The following is a 19,375-nucleotide window of genomic DNA, read 5'->3' as shown; positions in this document are numbered from 1 at the left end:
GATTTTGATTTTTAGAGTAGTGTCAAACAAACATTACATGTAGGTTCTAATCATAGCGGGCTCTAACACTGTCCTGTAGGAAAGTAAGAGGGACTAAGCTGCCTTTTACAGAATGTCCCATCATCTTTTCTGCAGGAAGGGAAGCTCCTCTCCTTGTAGGACAGGAAACTGGTGTTTCAAAACTGGGCTCCTTTTTCATACTGTGTTTAACAGAATGAGGTAATCTACACATGCTACATGGAGTCATAGATTACCTCCTCAGCCTTAGAGTAAAGGAGCAAGACAACAGGTTTGTTTCCTTTGCAGGAATGCTCAGCTCATAGCTCAGTTCCACACTGCCCTTACTCGTAGCATTCAGCAGAAACTTAATCTTAATAAAAAAGAATAGAAAGGAGGGTGACTGCATACAAACGTTTTGAATGTTTGGAGGTCCCAGAATCTTCTTGAAGCATCCAGCTATCATAGCAGTGAAAGCATTCATGGAAGGGAGACTCAGAACATGAACATTCCTGCCTGATGTGGTGTTTTTAAAGTAACAGCTAGCTTTGCTGCTGACCTTCAAAACTAAGCTTCTATATCATGTGGAAATGACTTTTCTTTTGAAAAGGACATTAAACTGATTTCAAATCTCCTTGCTTCAGAGATGAGGATATCCTATGTTGCTTTTTGTTCACATAAAAAAATAATTCTCCTTATTCTTGCTAAGTACTCCTGTGGTAGAGGCAAGTGAGCAGCTACAGTTGGCTTGTGAATGTGGCATGACACTTTAATGACTCCCAGTTCTTTCTGATATCAATGGAAATAAATTAATTAGCCTTAGAGATGTGTTTACAAATAAACATTGTTCAAGGAAGCCCAAAGGTAAACAAAACTATTTTATCCACCTCCAGTTAAAACGCTCTTAAACCTGTCAATGTTTTTTTTTTCCTAATTAAAGTTTCTTTCTTAAGTTTTCTTAAAGTTTCTTCAGTTGTGCAAAAATATGAGCAAGAGTGCTCCTATTGTAAAAAGTTCTCAGACATGCAAAGATGAGTAGTCAGTTGCTTTAAAAAATTTCCATAATGCCTTCTAACAAAAGAGAAACAACTCTGGGTGTTTGAGAGGGAAAAACACTCCATTCATCAGACCATTCATTCATGCTATAAATCTTAAGTCAGTGATTACTTTTCTCCCAAATCTTGAAGATAGATACACACAGACACGCACACACATGGAAAAACACATGTTTGGCCTCTAAAGCTGACAATAGCCCTGCAGGCCAAAAGAGTCCTGAAATCCCAGGTTAATTTTTGTTTTTGTTCGTGCTACAAAAGTGTGAAAAACATTACTAATGCTCTCCTGTTGCAGCATTTTATCTAGGAGAAGTGTTGCTTCAGAGATCACAATGCTACACTCAGATTTATTTATGAACTTAAATATTTGTTCCCTAAACCTTGAGCGCCGCATGCCACGAGCACTATTTGGAGTGTTGCTTGATTGGTTATCCTAGGGATATTCTAGAGCATGTTAGAAATGGTAACAGCTGTGTTTGTGTTAAATGGTCTTTGACCTTTTAAAACAGAATTGATCTGCTAGTGTATCCATTATGTTTGTATGTCAGTAGGCTGTGCCTGTATTTTTAATTGTGGTGTTAGATTTATCATGTATTTAGCAATCTTGAAAAATAGTATGTGAGGATAAACTAACATTGATGTAACCATTCAGCCCGTGTAAGAGAGTGGGCCTGTCAAGGAGAAGTCAGTAGCAGTAATTTCAGCCCAAATTCTGCTTTGCTCTCTTGAAAATACCTTAGGACTCTCCTACAGTGGTCCGCAAGAAATGAAAATGATGCCCTAACAAGGCATCTTTATTAATTCCAATTACTTCCATAAAACGTGATGCTAAATAAGTTTTATCTCATTCTGTGCTGAATGAATGTCAAGCCAGAGAGAGGAAAATATCAGAATGCCATCTCACAGAAAATTAGACTTCTGATTTTATTGTGAAACTCTTATGACCATTAAAGCTAGACTATCTCCCTTGTGATTATTACTTACCATGTCTGTAGAGAGGCTTCTTAAAAGTTGCTTTTCTTCTTTTCCTACAGTTTTACACAGTAGTGCCAAAATATCTCAGACAAGGACTGCAGTGCTGGACCATTTGTGATACGGATGTGTGGGAAATGGAGCTGTGAATTAACACAGGCATGAACCTGACTCCTGTCATGTGATTTAACATGTGCATATCACACTTAAGGGTGCTAACAGGAGGGGGGCGGGGGTGTCCCAGAGAAGATTTGTCTCTCTCTTGTTACATCCCTTGTTCTGTCTTGTATATATGCCTCTGCGCCAGTCCCCCTTTTTGCTGGGGTGAGCATAGACTGAACTGTTTGGTCCTGTTTGAGATCCGGTTGTCTTAAAGTGCTAACATTTTGGAAGTCTGTTGTTCAGCACAGTTTGTTGATTATCCAGTTTCACACTCCTCCTTATATCATCAGTTAATCCTGGCTGCTGACCTTCACTTGAGATACAGCATGTCCGTACATCCAAATAACAGTCAGCACTTCAAAGTTGAGAAGTGCTGGAGAGCACCGTCTTGTTAACGCTTGGTGTTCCCTGCCTGGGATCCATGACCAGCACAACTTGTGGTGCTTCTCTTAAGCTTGGATAGTAAACTTTTTTTTGGTCTTCTGTCAGTTGTGTGCTATGGTAGTTTTAAAGAATAAGTTTACCTAGTTTTTAAAAGCCAGTTCTTACTTTGCTAATCGGAAGGTAAACTTTCTGTGCCAAAGTTGTATCATTATTTCATGTATTTCCCCCATCCTCAAACGTTTTAAAATCCTTCCCATGTCGACTAGAGTAGCCTGTATTTATACTTTTCACACTGCTAACTCTAAGGATAGTATTTGCAACCAACTGAGAAAAAGGGAGCACTGACTGAATAATGATTGCATAGAAAGATTGAGGTATGATTCACTGAAATCAATGAGCATCTTTCTGTTTGTTCTGGTACGTACTGGATCACGTCCCATGTGCAGTGCTGACTTGAAACTCACCAGCCGTGCACAGTAATTTCTGCATTGCTGAGTATGCAGTTAAATGTTAGGCCTGGATCTGGAGTGTTTTTGAGCAGAAAGGTTTGAACGTGCTTCTTGAATTATTATGTGGTCTGTAAAGATCAGGTTTGAGCCAGGAGATGCTGCATGATATGGTTGATGCTTCAGCCATGCTGCAGTTAGGTAAGCAAACAAGAAAATAGATGAAAAAGCACTGGTTACAGAGAATGTTTGAACCTCCTGTGAACCTTGCAGAGGAGATAGTCCATATTTGGGTTTTGAGTCATATCTGCTGAGGAGGCTGATAGTGTTTAACATCTAAAAACCAAGAAGAGGCAAAATCATTTCTGACTTCAGAGGGAATGGTTTCTGATAAAAGGCCATAGGAAGATCACAAAGGGAAATACTTTACTTGACATTTTAATGCAAATCAGTAAAGCAACTCAAAACCCAGGGATTATTTGTAGACTGGTTAATCTTTCCCAAAAGCAAACTGTGATGATACAATAAAAGAAAACAAGCCCCTCTAGCAGTCCTAGGAAATATAGACAGTTGGGCAGGTCGGGGGGAGCGAGGGAACAAAACCGAAACTGTATATCATGAATCCAAAAACCATAAATCTTACATTTCAGTCTTCTCTTTGATTATCCTGCAGAGTTCTTCCTCCTCTATTTACTGTAATAATTAAACCTAAGATTTGAATGAGGCAATGGTACTACACTCAGTCAACAGTCTTCCTCTTCATCATCAGAAAGTTATATAGTATAGCATATCTTAAAATTGTATATATGACTGTTTTAATAAATAAACTTGCATGAATGTTGGTATAAATAATAGTTCTAGAAACACTGTTTGTTGCCCTGGCAAACTGCACAGTTTGGCAATGGGATTTTTAGATTCAATCTTGTTTGGATTGAATAGCTGGTAGTTTTGTGTCTGTTTTCTGATAATCAGCTGTGCAAATACAATGTTTAATGTTTACCATACATCAGAACTGTAGAATGTTTTGTCTGCTGCTGTATTGCTGATCACTGAGTATAATTTTAAGCAAATGCCATATCTGAAGTCATCATAAGATGTGCATCTCTGCAGCTCTCCAAACCTGTGAGATATTCTCCTTTGGAAACAAATAGCCTGCATCTAAAGATGACCATTAGATAGTCTCCTGAAATCTTAGATCCTCTAAATCTGGGTTTTTCATAGGATATGTTGTCATAATCATTTGTCTCCTGATCTAATTTGCAGTTGAACAGACAGCTTGTCATGTGTGGTATGCAATGTTACATTGGTGACTTGCTATGGTAACATTCCTCAAAAGTATGTAGAGGAACTGGGGGCAAATTCCACCTCTTGGAGGGTGGAGGAGGGGTGCGAGAGAGAGACAGACACTGATATCCTTGAAAATTGTGCTCATCGTAAACCATTTCCTCTTGGACGTAGTCAGACTTTGCAAGCTGTGTGGGCCATGTTTCAATATGATTAGCGTTCCTGCCATTTCAATCCTGGGGTGTTCAATACATCTGAACAATGGTGGAGTAAAACTAAGGGCAAAAATGTGGTCCCTAATGCAGACGTGTTGCTGTACTGATAGGGCATATGTTAAGGAGCAGCTAGGAATCTGCCTTGGCTATGGTAGGTAGGAAAAGGCAAATGCTAAGATATCCCATGTGGAGCTTCAGCACGCAGTGCAGATGTAAAATGCTTTTTTGCAGCCCAGTCTATGCGTGCAAGTCTGACAATAAAAAACAGATAGCATGCTGTGTATATTTCTTTTTTGCATGATAAATGGCTAGTTTTCTTCAGTGTTTGTGTATGTCTCTCTCTCTAGATAGAGACTCTTTCTCTTCTCTGACTCTCTTTACAATACCTTTCCTGAGCTGTGCCGTGATGATCTAGAGCTTTATCACAGCCTTATTTCTACACTTAATAGTTTACGGCTATGGCCCTGATCCTGCAATATGAATACAGTGATACTTTGCTTGCATCACAGGGAACCCTCAGGAGTGGGTCAGGGCTTTATTTTAACAGCATGCTCAGTGATTCAGCTTTCTGAGACATTAAAGCATCGACTCCAGTCCTTTTGGTAAATGATATGGAAGTGTTTCACTTTGGAGCTATGCCACCAATGTGTGACTATTGCTTTTTGATATTTTACTGACTCCTAAAAGATGTTCTCGCTGAAATAGGTACAAAGTAAAAACTCTAGGTTTGCCATCTATATTTGGACTAATAGTGGGATAAGTTATGCTTTATAGGATCAGCTTTCAGTACTTGTACTCCAGTTAGGCCCTGAGCTTCCAGAGAAGGGAAAGTTTATGCAGGTCTGTCAGAGCATTTCCCATCTCTCCTGCCCAATCCCCCTTTGTTTTAACATAAGACCATAATGTTCCACCTCCAAGCACAACTGATTCTTTCAGCCTCTGTTCCTTCAGATTGCATAATAGGCACCCCTCATACGTGTCCAGTCCAATTCAAATTTTGGCTATCATGTATTCATTTTTGTCATTGGTTTTGATAAGTATTTATATTTTGATAGTGCCGGATGACCACCAGTCAGTATCTAAGAGTCTGTTTTTGTGAGATTCTGTCTCTGTTCTTGATTGGACAGTCCAAATAGGAAAGGGTTGTGAAGAGATAAGAATGAAGAGAGGTATAAGGACTTAACAGACAAGTATAGCAAATGTCCAAATAGTTATGACAGATATCTAGCTTGATTTGGTTTTTATTGGCAGAGATTTATGGGAGGAGAGAAAAAAATGCTCATAATTTCATAGGTGGAAAGGCAAAAGAAAAGAATTTTGCACTGGTTTTCAGAAAAAATGGAATCTTTAAGATTTTTGGATTTTACCTTATTCCTCTGCTTCTCTGGGAGTTCGCCACTGACTATAAAGGGAAACATAAGCAAATCTCTTCTCTGTCTTCTGGTATACAGTGACATCTACAGAGAGTTGAGCACATAAAACAGGACTTTCTCATTTAGCAGCATTGCTTTTGGCTTTGGATGATGACACTTTTTCTTTTTTGTATTCATTAGTGCATACTTACTCTATTTTACAGTTTTTTTTAATGCATGTGCATTATTTACTTTTTTTAATTCCCACAGAGATCCATCTGGATGTGTTTAAAAAAAAAAAAAAAAAAAAGGTATTTCACCCTGACAGTGGTTACTTTGACAGCTGGAAATGCAATAGCATTTTATACATGTAATTGGAAAGAATTTCTCTTGATGGGTAAAAAAATCTAGTCTTATGTTGGAGTGCCCTGGAAGATTTCATTTTTATGAGGTGAAGTTTCTTTCACAAACTGGTTGTTCAAGAAATGATTTGATGCCTTTTGTCAGAGTGTTTATTCTGAAATTATCATACAGAACACTTTATTATTAGATGTTGCTCATTACTGAATTAATGGTTTAAATTATTTAAAAAAAATTCCAAAGTGTAAATACAAATTTAAAATTAAGAAATGAAATATGTGGGAGCTTTTTGCAGGATTATCCTTTGTTAGATAAATTCCTTAAAATGCTGACTGAATAAGGACTAAGTCGTTAGTCACTCCTGAGTGAGGAGTAATGGTGGTGGAAATTCTATTACATGTGTTTCATGGTTGCATTTTGCTTCACTGATTGGTTTTAAAGGTTTTACAAGTTTATTAGGAAGAAAAAATAGCCTGCTTCTGTCATATGATTTCACTGGTATTTCGTCCTTTATTTTTCTGGATAAGACAAAGCAGAATCTAACCTAGTAAATGTTCACAGAACATCGCCTGTGGGTGTTACTTTTTTAGGACTTGAGCACGTGTTTTAACTTCCTGCACTGTACGTAGCCTGAGTGACTCGAAGACAACCATTTGATACACAGAGTTAAACATGTACTTGCAAATATAAGCTTTAGGCAACTGGGGCTCTAAACCCGCATTTTAAAAAGGAACTTCATGTTGACTGTTTTTGTTTGTGTGTTTTTAAGAAGTTTAAAAGGAGAGGGAAAATAAAATTTCCACTCCAAATATGAAAAGAGAAGAAAAAACATATTTTTACTTCTGCTGTCTTTAAAAAGTTTATTTATTTATTAAATGTATAGAAGAAAGTAGACATCAATGCTCTGAACTTCATGCCATTTATTTTTGTGACTGTTCTTATTCTATATGTATGAGAGTTCATTTTTGGTAAGGTATTTCAGAGTATGTTCATTTGGTGTTTTGTATTTTTTCTTTGTTCTTAGATAATAGTAAATGTATCAAAATTGAGTTTAAAATTACTAAAACAATGTGTATAAATACATCAAGAATAGGCTTTGTTTTGTTTTGCTTTCAGTACCAGGTCAGACACTGTAACAATATAACCTGCAAACAAGATCCAGGACTCATTAAACTAATACAATAGAACGATAAGCAGAAAATTGCCTTGTAATGAGCAAAACCCAGAAGTTTTAAAACTTATTAAGTGATTGAGGCTGATGAACAGGTTTTATAGTCTGGGCTTTCATATCTGAGAAATGACCCTGGTAGTTCACCAGCTGATATTATTGGTTAATTTGTGTTAAACTCAATTTTCATAGAAGAAAGAACACAAAGTAAAAAAATACCGCAGAAAAGCAGGAGGGAGCACTTAAAACCCATGTAGTAAAATGTACTCGTATGTATAAAATCCTTGGCAAAAGCATTAAGCCCATGGGAGAAATAAAGGAGTAAAATAATTGTCTCCATAAAGTATAAACAAACAATAAAATGTTCTGTAAGCAGTAAATGCTAAAAGGACAAGTACGATTTTCTAGTTATTCAGAGACTCTTATGCTCCAGTAAAAGATAAAAGTGTATAATAGATGAAATATGTGCATTCTGTAAGAAGAGGCAGAAAAATTTTAAATGAATAAATGAATGTGCTAGTGGAAAAATTTTAGCATTCAAATGCTGTCAGCATTTTCCCTCTTGTGGATATCTGTCTTGTGGCCCAACTCTGGATTTATTTGCTTACTCTTATTCTCGGGGGTGTTTAGCTGGGATTGAGGGGAGTAAGGAAAAAGAGACAAATGCAAAGCACATTTGTACTCCGTAAAGTTTCAGAAATAATTGAACGAATTTCCATTTGTATAATGGTTTCAAGTATGACTTTTCAAACATATGAATTATAATCACAGGAATCTTCCAATTGCTGCACAGTTATTACTGAAAGAGACATCTGGGAAATGTCTTCCGTTAGCTGTGGTTTTGGCAGAGACTATAAGCAAGCATGGTCAGTGTAATTAAACTGACAAGTGTTCGAGATGCTCTATTTGTTTGCTCTGTGTACTTTCCTTCAATAAATGTTCGTATTGCTTCTAAATCTTCTGCTCTAGCTGGTAATCCTGACAGCATATAAACCTTAGTGGAGCATATAACATGGCAGCGTTAGTGGGGGAGGTATTTAGGGGAAAATATTAGAAGCTTTCTTAGCTGTTTGAGAGAGCCACGTGCAACAGATGAGCATCAGATAGATTTCTCTGGGAAAAGTGCAGCCTGATAAGGCAAAATGTCTGAGGCCAGCAGCTCCCCTAGTAAGCTGTATAGAAGCCCTTTGGTGGAGAAAAAGCCAGCTGACAGTGCTAAGTTTCCAGTGCCTTCACAATTCTGTAGGCTGGGCTGGCTCCTATCAGGCACTTCTGCAAGGCTAGATTAACTCTTATTGCAGGCTTTCGGTGTGAATCCTTGTTTCCTTTTGTGATAAATACCAGAATCAGCTTGTGAAGTTGTAAATTTAGCATTTCTCGTTCGTGCTGGGAGGTACTTTTCCAGACGCTTTGTTTCATGTTTTCTGGAGCAAGATGCCTTGTTTACTTAAATAAAAACAGGGTTACTGAAGCTCAAGCAAGTTCTCTTGCCAGTTATGGCTGCAACAGTTCACCTAATCCTGCTCAGGACCTGTAATAAAGCTGAAGGGGGGAAAATATTATTGTGTGGCCAAATCTGAATCCTCTGGCCTCCTATGGATGCATGAGACCTCTGGGTTTGAGCCAGCAGAACTGCAGAATTTGGGTAAATGCTGAACAATGATCTCTTGATGCAGGTGATATCTGATAAGAGTTAAGTGTGAGCAGTGGCTTTCTAGCTCACTCTATTTGGTTTCAAGTTTGCATTGCTTTTTACAACTTTGTGTACCTCTTTATCTAGACACCTCTTTATCTTGTAAACCATGGTGAGACTGGACCAATCCGATGCAACAGGTGCAAAGCTTATATGTGTCCCTTCATGCAGTTTATCGAAGGTGGAAGAAGATATCAGTGTGGATTTTGCAATTGTGTCAATGATGGTAAGTGTTGTTTCTCTGATTTATGATTCATACAAATGCCATAAAGCGAAAAAGAAACTGTATCCGTAAAATGACTTTCTTGACTTGTTGACTTGAGGAGAAAATAATTTAGTGAGATGCAGTAACCAGGCCTATTTCAAAATGAAAAAGAAATACTACCCGAGAAAAGTACTTACAAATATTTGTTCAATACAATTTTTAAAAAGAAATGTAAGAAAAAATAACAATGCTGAATCATGAAGTCCAGTCTGATATGAAAACTTTCTTTAAAAACAATATGTCACCACAGGCTACAAAGTTGCTGTATTGTGTATTGCTAACTGAAAGCAACTTTTGTGTAGAAAAGTGAATTCCTTTAAAGAAATCTAAATGTCCAGCAAGAACCAAATATTTAGAACTATGTTAGATGAATCCTGTCCATGACTGTGGATGCAATGGTTAAATAACCTATTAATCTTACTGTGACAAGTGTTGGTTTTCACAGAAGATACCATGCCATATTTGTTCAAGTGTGCTGCATGTGACTCATAAGTGCTTTTGTGCTTTTGGCTAAATCCCAAATCTTTGCCAGAACTAGCCTTTCTAGACATTTGTATCAAGTTGGATTTCCTCAGCTGGATCACAGCAGTGTAGTGCTTTCCCTAATACAGTAATCTTTTCAACTCTGAAATGTGAACCTTGACAGACTCATTCCAACCTCTTTTCTGCCTGAGGCCCAAATGTTTGTGCAAGATAACAAATTTCCTAGTTTGTTAATGTTTTAAACTCTCATAAACATAAATTTGAATGCATTATGAACATTTTAAGTAAAAGATTTTAATTGAAGTGTCAGTTTAAATCTTGATTTGTATTACTACAGTGCCATTCATCTAAGTCTGAAAGCACTTAAAAAAAACTTTAATGAGGCCTAAAAATACCCCATGAACTAGGTAAATGTCCCTCCTGTCCCCCCCTTTTTTTACATGCAACAAAAACCTGAAAAATAAACTTTTAAAATGTATATTGGTCAAGGAAAGAGGAGTTAAAATCCAGAGATGCCTTCCTCAGTCTGACTCTAACCATTAGACCAGCTGCCTATAAATTGTTGGTGGCAAAGCCACTGGATTTCTTAATGCTTCTTTGGAGCTGAGTTCTGCATCTTTTATCTGTAGCTACAGAGGATTCCCAGTATAATGGACTCGATGCAGTTTGTTGTACAGTAGGCCAGGGTTGTGAACCTTGCAGCACGATTTCTGATGAAGCAGTATTTCAGACAAAGTGGCACAGGCTTCGGGAAAAGTGCTGTTTTTAACTCTCTTCCTCTGCAGAGCTTCTCGCTTCTGTGACCAGAATTAAGCTTTGAGTAGACTGCATCTGCTAATAAAGTAGCTGTTGTTAGTCTATAACCTGAGAATGGCAGACTCCTGCCTGTGGAAGTAACCTGTACCAGTTTCACCTGCTTAAGCTTGAATAGTGTAGGGCTGGAAGAAAATAGACATTTATAGCGAAATATGCCTTGTCCTCCAAATACAAGAGGAGCTTGCGTTACTAAAGTTTTAGGGGTTCTTTTTCCATAAACCAAAGTGATCCTAAAAAAAAGAAAAACCATTGCAACCTGGCTAAGTATTTGCACACGTCCTTTGATCAATGAAAGAAGAGCCTACATTAGTTCATTGTGTTTGTTGGATGGAATTGTCGGGTTGTTCCCCTCAGCCCAAAATATAAATCCTTTTTTTTCCCCTCTCATTTTGGTTTTTAGTCCCTCCATTCTTCTTTCAACATCTGGACCACATTGGCCGACGGGTAGACCACTATGAAAGGCCAGAGTTATCTCTAGGATCTTATGAATATGTTGCTACCTTGGATTATTGCCGAGTGAGTATTTCCAGTATGCAAAATTACAATTTTATATCAAAACAAAAACCTTTGAATACCAGCATTAGAATAAACACACCTGTAAGCTGAATATCAGAGTCCAGGAACATTTTAGAAAACATAGCTAGATGCACAGAATTTAAGCTTACAATACTGTGTTTTGTTCTTTCATGCTGCTGAGTATCAAACTATCAAGCAACAATAACAAACAGTGCAGCAAAGTCATGGATCGCTGGTGTTCAGCTGGGGCACTGGTTTGGTCCTAGCAAGCGTGCTGCACTGTCTAGAGGATATAGCTGAAATTCCAAAGCAATGTTGAATTTTAGCTGCGTGTCTTTTGTTAATTTTGAAGACAGATACATATCTAAATTGCCTTCTCAACTTTAAAAACCTTAGCATGGGAATTTGACCTCTCATTTTTTTCCTGGAATGAGTAGTTTTAGCATTTTGACCAAAAGTGAAGTTCTAGTGGAATGGGTTAGCTTTCTTATTATTAACTCACTTAAGGGCTTGGTCCAAAGCCTACTCAAGTACCTGGAAGTATTTGTAGCTGATTCTATTAGAGAACTGTATTTGGTACTTCTCAAAGTATAAATTATGTAAACTTTTCAAATTTTAGTTCAGTTTACAAAATTGCAAGTGTGACTTTGTCTGTCTGCAGTATGGATGTATTTTTTCTGTTCTTGCTGACATCAGGCACAATTTTCTTCCTGTCAGTGGAATAAGTGTCAGTGAAATAAGTGTCAGTGGATTGAGGTCGTAATAGAATTAAGAAAGGCAGTTGTATTCTATGAACTCTTGAAGTAGATACCAGTAGCTTCCACAGACCTCCGAGCAGCAAGTTATTGCTGTTACGAAGGAAATCAACAGACTGTTTAGTTCTGGTTTCTCACAAGGGGACTGATCCAAAGTCCAGCGAGATCCTGCAGATCTGCTTTATGGATTTCTTTGAGATCTGGGTTAACCCTAGAACAGGAGAGAACTGAGTAGCTGTAGTGAGGCATTACAGAAATAAAGCAAGGGACCCTCAGTTAGTGTTCATCAGTGTAGCTCCATCAAATTCAATAAAGCTTTGCCAGTTTCTGGCAGCTGAGCTTTTGAAAACTCAAGTGAACTGAAGGGCACCATGTCATTTTCACGGTTCTTGTTGTCCGCTCTAGAGCGTGATCCTGTGTGATGCAGCCATCTTCATAATGCAGCTTTCAGCACAGTGGCTTTTGCCATACAGTTTAAACCAAGGAGTTTTCTTGATTAGTCCAGCACGGTCTCTCTTTTTGTTGCAAAGACCTGTTGTATAAACTTACTAGAATGTTTAAAAAAAAAAAAGAAATTTGTTATGAACTGGAGACTTTCACTGGAAATGTGAAGTCATGGATTGTAGAGAAGTTAACAATGTTATTTTGTAATTCATTTTTCATTTTGCTCTAAGTTAGCAAAGTTTAATTCTTTTCTATGTCTAGTTTAAGACCAAAACTGAAAAGTCATTTCCTTTTGTGCTTATCAAATGACAAGGATGAACAGCTACAAAATATGTTAACAAATAACAGCTGTTTTGCATTGCTGTGCTCCTGCTAAGCGGATGTGGCAAGAGCACAGGTTCTCATTTCTACCATATATATGTCAGAAATTAGGCAAGGATTCTTTATAAATGGTGATGTGATATGGGAGTTTAGAAAATAGTGTTTGATACAGTTTTTGAAACTAGCATCCAAATACATAAAACGTAACAGCTTTTAAAAATACCACCTGGTTTTATTTCACTAAAGTTAATCCTGTATTAGATGATTCAAATGAAGTGAGACCAAGGGTATAACAGGAAGTTTAGTATAAAGTTTACCAGGTACTGTGGATGAGTCATAATTAAAGGGTTAGATAATTTTTTAAAAACAAGGTTTTCTGGATTTGAGTTGTAATAAGTATAACTCAAGTGGCCAGAACTTGTGTGAAGGTTGTGAAATAGTGTGTATGACTATAATGGAAAGCTGACCAGAATTTGATACCAATTAAAGACTGCTACTAGTTTAATATGAATTAGGATAACTGATCTTAGGCTTATAGCAAGGACTGTGAAGATTGTTGTTACACTTGCTTTTCCTGGCTACATCTGTAAGCATTACCTTGCTTTACTGAGGAACAAAACACCTATCTTACTACTTGTTACTTATAGAAGCTTGTCACAGTACTGCATGTTCATGATTTGTATGCCACTTACATTGTGAATAAGAACTTATGAGTAAGAATTTATGCCAAAGGAATCCATATCAGTCCAAGTCACTGCTGTATACTCAGCAGGTACATACACTGAATCATGCTTTATATATCTTACAGAAAAATAGCTTATTCTTAAAAGTACAGTTTTCTCAGATGTCCAGAGTGCACTGGTGCATGAGTCAGCCAGCCAGCCACGATGTAGACAGTCACCTCTTAGTACTGCTAAGGGCTGAGATACTTTAACTCTGCTTTAGCAACCGAACCATATTTTCTGTTTCCAGATTGGTTAGGAATCACTTAACAGTTGTTAGGGGCAAATGCTAATGAAAACTAAATATTCATATTAACAAAATGTTATTGTGTAAGTGTGCAGGGAATGCAAAAATAGTATGGGGTACAGAAAAGAGCAAAAGACAAATTTATTTAAACACTTGAATTCCTACAGAAAATGTTAGTGTTTCATCTTACCTAATAAGCTATTACTCTTTAAATATTTTATCCCATTAGAATGTTATTTTCTGGTAATCATGTTTTATTCCAAGGATGGTCTTTGCCCAGTATGGGTCATCTTTCTGTAATAATTACTATTTATGATACATAGCATTTTTCAGACTACTGAACACTGTATTTAGATTGCCTTGATGGTACAGTCTGTAAATTTTATTTGTTGGACATAACAGGGCACTGTCTAATTTTTCCTGTGAATGAGAATTTTTTTTTCTGTAGAACAACAAGCCTCCAAAACCACCAGCTTATATCTTCATGATTGATGTATCATACAGAAACATAAACAGTGGCCTCGTTAAACTTATATGTGATGAACTGAAGACTCTGCTAGATAAACTTCCAAGGTAAAGAAACATAATTGTGCTTTTCTTAACTTGCTGCACTGCAGTTTTCAGGAAGCTTTGCACATTGAGAGGTGATAACAAGAAAGCTCCAGAAAATGTCAAAATTTACAATACGGGCATTTTTTTAGGTGATAGTGACCAAATGTTAATTTTAAATTGAGACTGATGTCTGGGTGTACTATATGGATAGAAAGAATCTGTTGTTCTAATTGCAGATACTGCATTTTTTCTTTTCCTTTCTTGTAGTGAACTCTAGTGGTATTATCAACTAAATCCCAGCTTGTAGCTTGCCTTTACTTGCTGTAGTTCTGTTTACTGCAATGCTGCTTTTCTTATGAATTTAATCAGGGAAGTGTCACTTTAACAAACCAGAATACTCAAAAATGTCAAGTTTCTCTAAAGCCAAAATGTTAGCGGTTTGTATCTTTAGCTCTTTGTCATTACTTAGCAAGCTTTTAAAGCTTCTTGCTGTGAGAATTCTCTGCCTGGTATGTGTCTGAGAGGGGAAACAAATCTTGTGAGCAACAAACCTTCTATGAGATATAGCACATTTACTTTGTAAGTGTTAAACATGCAGCACTAATATTACTACTGATTAATATTAGTGGCAGTATATTATTTTGTATGGCTTTCATTAAAATGTAGATAATGCAGGCACATAGTTAAATGAGAGCAGTGAGAGTCAGACTGAGAAATTAAGTAGACAAGATGTTTCTCAGTTAAAGCGTATAAAGATATAAAGCATTGGATGGCCTGTGGAAAGAAAATAGGTTCCAAATAATAATACTTGCAGGGGGAGAACAGGCTTTAGAAATGTGAGGAAGGGCAGGAGACAAGATCCTTGAGGTAATATGGGGTATAGTATAAATCTTTCTATCATGTTTCCTCGTTGGATCTCAGTGCGTGAAATAAATTCCAGTCCAGGGTGGGGACTCAGTTTGTCAGACACTGCCTGTGTAAGGCCATCTCAGAAGTACTTTGTTATTGAAGACCGAACTGGAGACACAAGTGTTTGATATTATCCTGAACATATCTCAAAGCCTGCCATCAGGATTGGACATCACTCTGAAGATGATAAAAGGTACGAGTGTGGTAATAAAAAACAGTTGGCAGTTTAGAAACACCTAGGCTTGAATAAGAGAAGTTAAGGAAAAATGAAAGCAAGTGCGTGTCCATCACAAAGAGGACATATATTAATTCTCATCGCGCCAGGATTCCTCAGAGACGTGCTGCTAGCTAATTTGTCTGCAAGGCCGAAGTTCTTTCATGTCCACTGAAAAAAATGGAAAAAAAAATAAATGACAGGCCATTCGTTTTCTTCAAAGACTAGTCTGTTGTCTTTAAAGAATAAAAAAATTACTGTAAGGCACTCTACTAAAATTTGCAGTGAAACTTTTATTTTGGCACAGTGGGATGAACTTCGCTGCGTGTTTGTTTTCTGATGCTGGAAATTGACACCTGGAAAAATATTTCACTGTTATCACATGAGGTGAAAGCCCTGTGCTGGGAATTCACCTGGTGCTTGGATTTCCAGGAACCCAAACCTGTAAAAGGAAAGACTTTGGGTAACAAAGCAATGCACGTGACAAAAAGGCCAATGGTGTAAAGGTTTGTGCCAGGTAAGCCTATAAAAATGGCCGAGAAGTGGGAAGTTTAAGCTGGCAAAGAATGGATTAAGGTGGGTGTCTCAAGCTTCCACGTTGAAAGGGCTTTTGTGCTTTTGTAGACTTAACGCATGGCAGAAAATACATTTTCTGCTTGCTTAAAATATTAAGGCAGAAAATCATGCTACCAGTTGTGGAAGTGCAATTTTTAGGTGCATAATTTAAAAACATTTGAGTGCCTTTCTGTACTTATGATTCAAATGTCTCATTTTGAGACTTTAAGAACTAAATAGTGTGTGAGCTACATATGCTATTGGCTCCCATGTTCATAACTAATCTTTAAAACTATGATAGAAGAAATTGGATCTTACGAAGGATGGCAGTAAGAGCAATATCTGATAAAATTGTCCCAAATACCTGCCATGTAAGAACTTCATGACTAGTAAGAGGATGTGTGTATTTCTCTTCAAAGTAGGCAAGTGCTGTGTGTGCAGAAAGTTAGTAGTATCTTGTCCTCATCAAGCTCCTGAATGCTCCCTGTTAATCATGTTACTAACAAAATAATAGTGTCTGAGTGGCAGGGAATGATTAGAAACCTAAGTTCAGAAATGATGCATCTATCTAGGAGTTAGAACATCTTTGAGGAATTATTCAAAATATTTCCTAACGGAGCATTTCAGCATAGAATATTGCTTTGTTTTAGATCAAAGTAAGCCCCTATCGTCCAGCTGTGTTCCCATAAACCAGGAATGGGGGATTAACATTCTAGACTGACATGAGAGTTACAGATTGTAGACAAGAAAAATGATTTCCCTCCCAAGCTCAAGGTTTTAGATGAAGACTGTGAACTGCCAGTGGCAATTTTTTTTTACTCTGAAGAGAAACAGATCTGATAGCCATGAAGAAGTGTGACAGTATTTTCTATTTGCTGTAAGAAAGAACAAGTAGGAAGTTCAGGGAAAGTCTGTCTATGTTGTTTCCCCTCCTAGGTTTGAGTTTTGATTCTGCAAGCGTTTGTGGACTCATGAAATGCAATCTGATGATTGCAAGGGAATGGGGTGGGAGCCTTGTCATTGATTTTGGTGGGGCCAAGGCTTTGCAGTCCTTAGTAGGGTAAGTATTTTCAAACGCTGGCTTCTTTACTGCGGTGTATTTGTCAGAGGTTCAGGATAATTTTAACACCCCCTTGCTACTTCAGAGGTTTGAGTGAAGGGTAAATAGCTTATTTTCTGCCCTAATTTCCTAATTATTGGAAATATGGGTATTATCATACCAATGTTTTGGTATGATACTAACATCTGTGTGAGTCTCTGCACATTATGGTATCCTGTCTGTTGATTAGCATATTTCTTTGTGTTAAATTTTTTATAATCATAAATCTTTACTGAGTGACTTCTTTTGTAAACTAAAGAAAACAGTAATGTCAGCCCAGCTATTTGTGTGGTTCCAGTTGCTGCAATCTCAAAGAAATTTGTGTCCACCAGTAGGTATATAGCTTGACAGCCTGGAGAGGTTGAAAAACAAAAATTCCTACTGTTCCCTTTTCACAAATGGGTAACTGAGGCACAGAGAAATTAAATAATTCCTCTCATCATAAGTGAAATCAGAGGCATAGCTGGGAATTAAATGGGGATTTCCAAGTTTCAGTGCCTTAAGTATGAAACTCTTTCCCCTTGAAAGAAACATGCATTAGACTGCACTCAGTATGTGCTGGTTTTGTGACATGCCCCCATAAGGTAAGTAGGCTCCTTAGGTGTTTAATGTTGCAGTACAGAGAATATAGGCTGACCTTTGATAATTGCTGGTACCATAGACTTGACATCTGGCATTTTTGGTGCTAAAGGCTTGGTTTGTCATTAACAAGAGGAGCTTCCTATTAAGAGAAAGTGCTATTTTTGAATTAATTAAGACTTCTTTTTTTTCTTCTTCTTTTTGAAGAGGATTGCCTTTAACAGAAATGTTCACTGCGCTTATGGCTGCACGCGTGGTAAGAGTCTGACTAGTGCTATCACTGGTGCCGCTGCTAGTGGCACGATAGCCTGTTGCTTAGAGTCATTAAAGCCACAAAGACACAAACTGAGCCTGCTGCTGGCAGGGCGCCTGTGTAGTTCGCAGGTGCAGGTGTAGTTGACAGGAGCAGCCTGCTGTCTTCAGTTGGCCTGGGAACTTATGAGTGGCAATGAACAGTTTCTACAGTGCATTTTCTGCATGATACACAGCTGTGGAGGGTCTAAGAGCTTTTGCTGTTTAAAAGCAGTCCCGCAGAGGCAGAAGATTGACCCACCAATGTCCGAAGATCACCAGACAGTATTCAAGCATAATTACTATTCTGATTAGGCATCCATCATTAGTATCATTGAATTATAATGTATTCTAAATCAAGCTGATTTTCTGATTGTATCTTATAACTAATTGTCCCGTTCTCACTTTGCCATGTTTTTGAGGGCAGCACAGTTTATTTCCCATCTTAAAGACTCTTGACTGTTTGGATAGGATGCACAGTTGATAGGGTTGACTTTCTTTAAAAATGATAGTAATAATAATAATAATAATACAGTGCTTGATTTAATTAGATTGTTTTAATTTGACCTGGGGCAAAGATTGGGGCCATTACATCTAGTTGTTTGGTATTTGGTTTGTTGGTCCACAGTGTAGATAACAATCTGAAAGCAGCCTTACATTTCAAAGGAACTCTTTTATTGCAAGGTCAGTGTTTCAAAATTATATCCAGTTGTTTTTGTTTTTCTTGCAGAGAAGAGCAAGAAGAATCCTCCATAATTCGAGTTGGTTTTGTCACTTATAACAAGGTTCTTCACTTCTTTAATGTAAAGAGCAACCTAGCCCAGCCTCAGATGATGGTGGTCTCAGATGTTGGAGAAGTTTTTGTTCCTTTGCTGGATGGTTTCCTTGTCAACTTTCAGGAATCACGATCTGTCATTAACAAGTAAAATAAAACTATTCCATTCTTGAATAGGAGTTGAATGCTTATGCTTTGTGTTAGCCTTTTAATAAATCGTGTCCTACAGGCTGGGGGAGGAAGTGTTGTGCATGTATTTATCAAAATGCCTTAGGAGTAACCAGATGCTTCAAGTTGTGCATTTCCATCTCTGAGGCAAAGAAAAAGCGGTATCAGCAACCGCTTGAACAACTGTTCATTTTTACTTACTGCATGCTACCAGTTTTGAAGCAGTGCAGTTCATAGAACTTTAAAATTCCTGTTTTGTTTCATTCTGGCTGGGATCCTAAGAAATTGAACAACCAAAATTCTTTTTTTTTTTTTTTTTTTTTTTTTAATATAAATTTGCATGTTCCTGTGTGAAGACTCGGTATGTTACAGGTTTTGAGGATTATCCCAAATATGCTAACCAGCTGAAACACTGATCCTTTCCTCTTTCTTAGCTTGTTGGACCAGATTCCAGAGATGTTTGCAGACACTAACGAGAGTGAGACTGTCTTTGCTCCTGTTATCCAGGCTGGCATGGAGGCGCTAAAGGTTAGAATGTTCTCTGCAAGAGAACCAGCTCTTTAATTAGGACAAGAC

At 37.5% G+C, this 19,375-nt stretch overlaps 1 protein-coding gene across 2 annotated transcripts in view; it reads left to right on the top strand.

Moving 5' to 3' along the window:
* Positions 1 to 19,375, top strand: part of SEC24D (SEC24 homolog D, COPII coat complex component) — a 57,953-nt gene that overhangs the window by 25,029 nt on the left and 13,549 nt on the right. For both annotated transcript variants that reach the window (XM_064510632.1, XM_064510631.1), the window contains exons 9-13: positions 9,176 to 9,314; positions 11,053 to 11,168; positions 14,106 to 14,230; positions 18,587 to 18,778; positions 19,234 to 19,327. In XM_064510632.1, the coding sequence (XP_064366702.1) occupies positions 9,176 to 9,314; positions 11,053 to 11,168; positions 14,106 to 14,230; positions 18,587 to 18,778; positions 19,234 to 19,327 (666 nt within the window). The remainder of the gene's footprint in view (positions 1 to 9,175; positions 9,315 to 11,052; positions 11,169 to 14,105; positions 14,231 to 18,586; positions 18,779 to 19,233; positions 19,328 to 19,375) is intronic.

Source organism: Dromaius novaehollandiae, chromosome 4 (genome assembly GCF_036370855.1).
Source record: "Dromaius novaehollandiae isolate bDroNov1 chromosome 4, bDroNov1.hap1, whole genome shotgun sequence".
In the NCBI taxonomy this organism is placed as follows: Eukaryota; Metazoa; Chordata; class Aves; order Casuariiformes; family Dromaiidae; genus Dromaius; species Dromaius novaehollandiae.
Note: the sequence above shows the minus strand (reverse complement) of the source record. Positions and strands in the feature narration are given on the sequence as shown.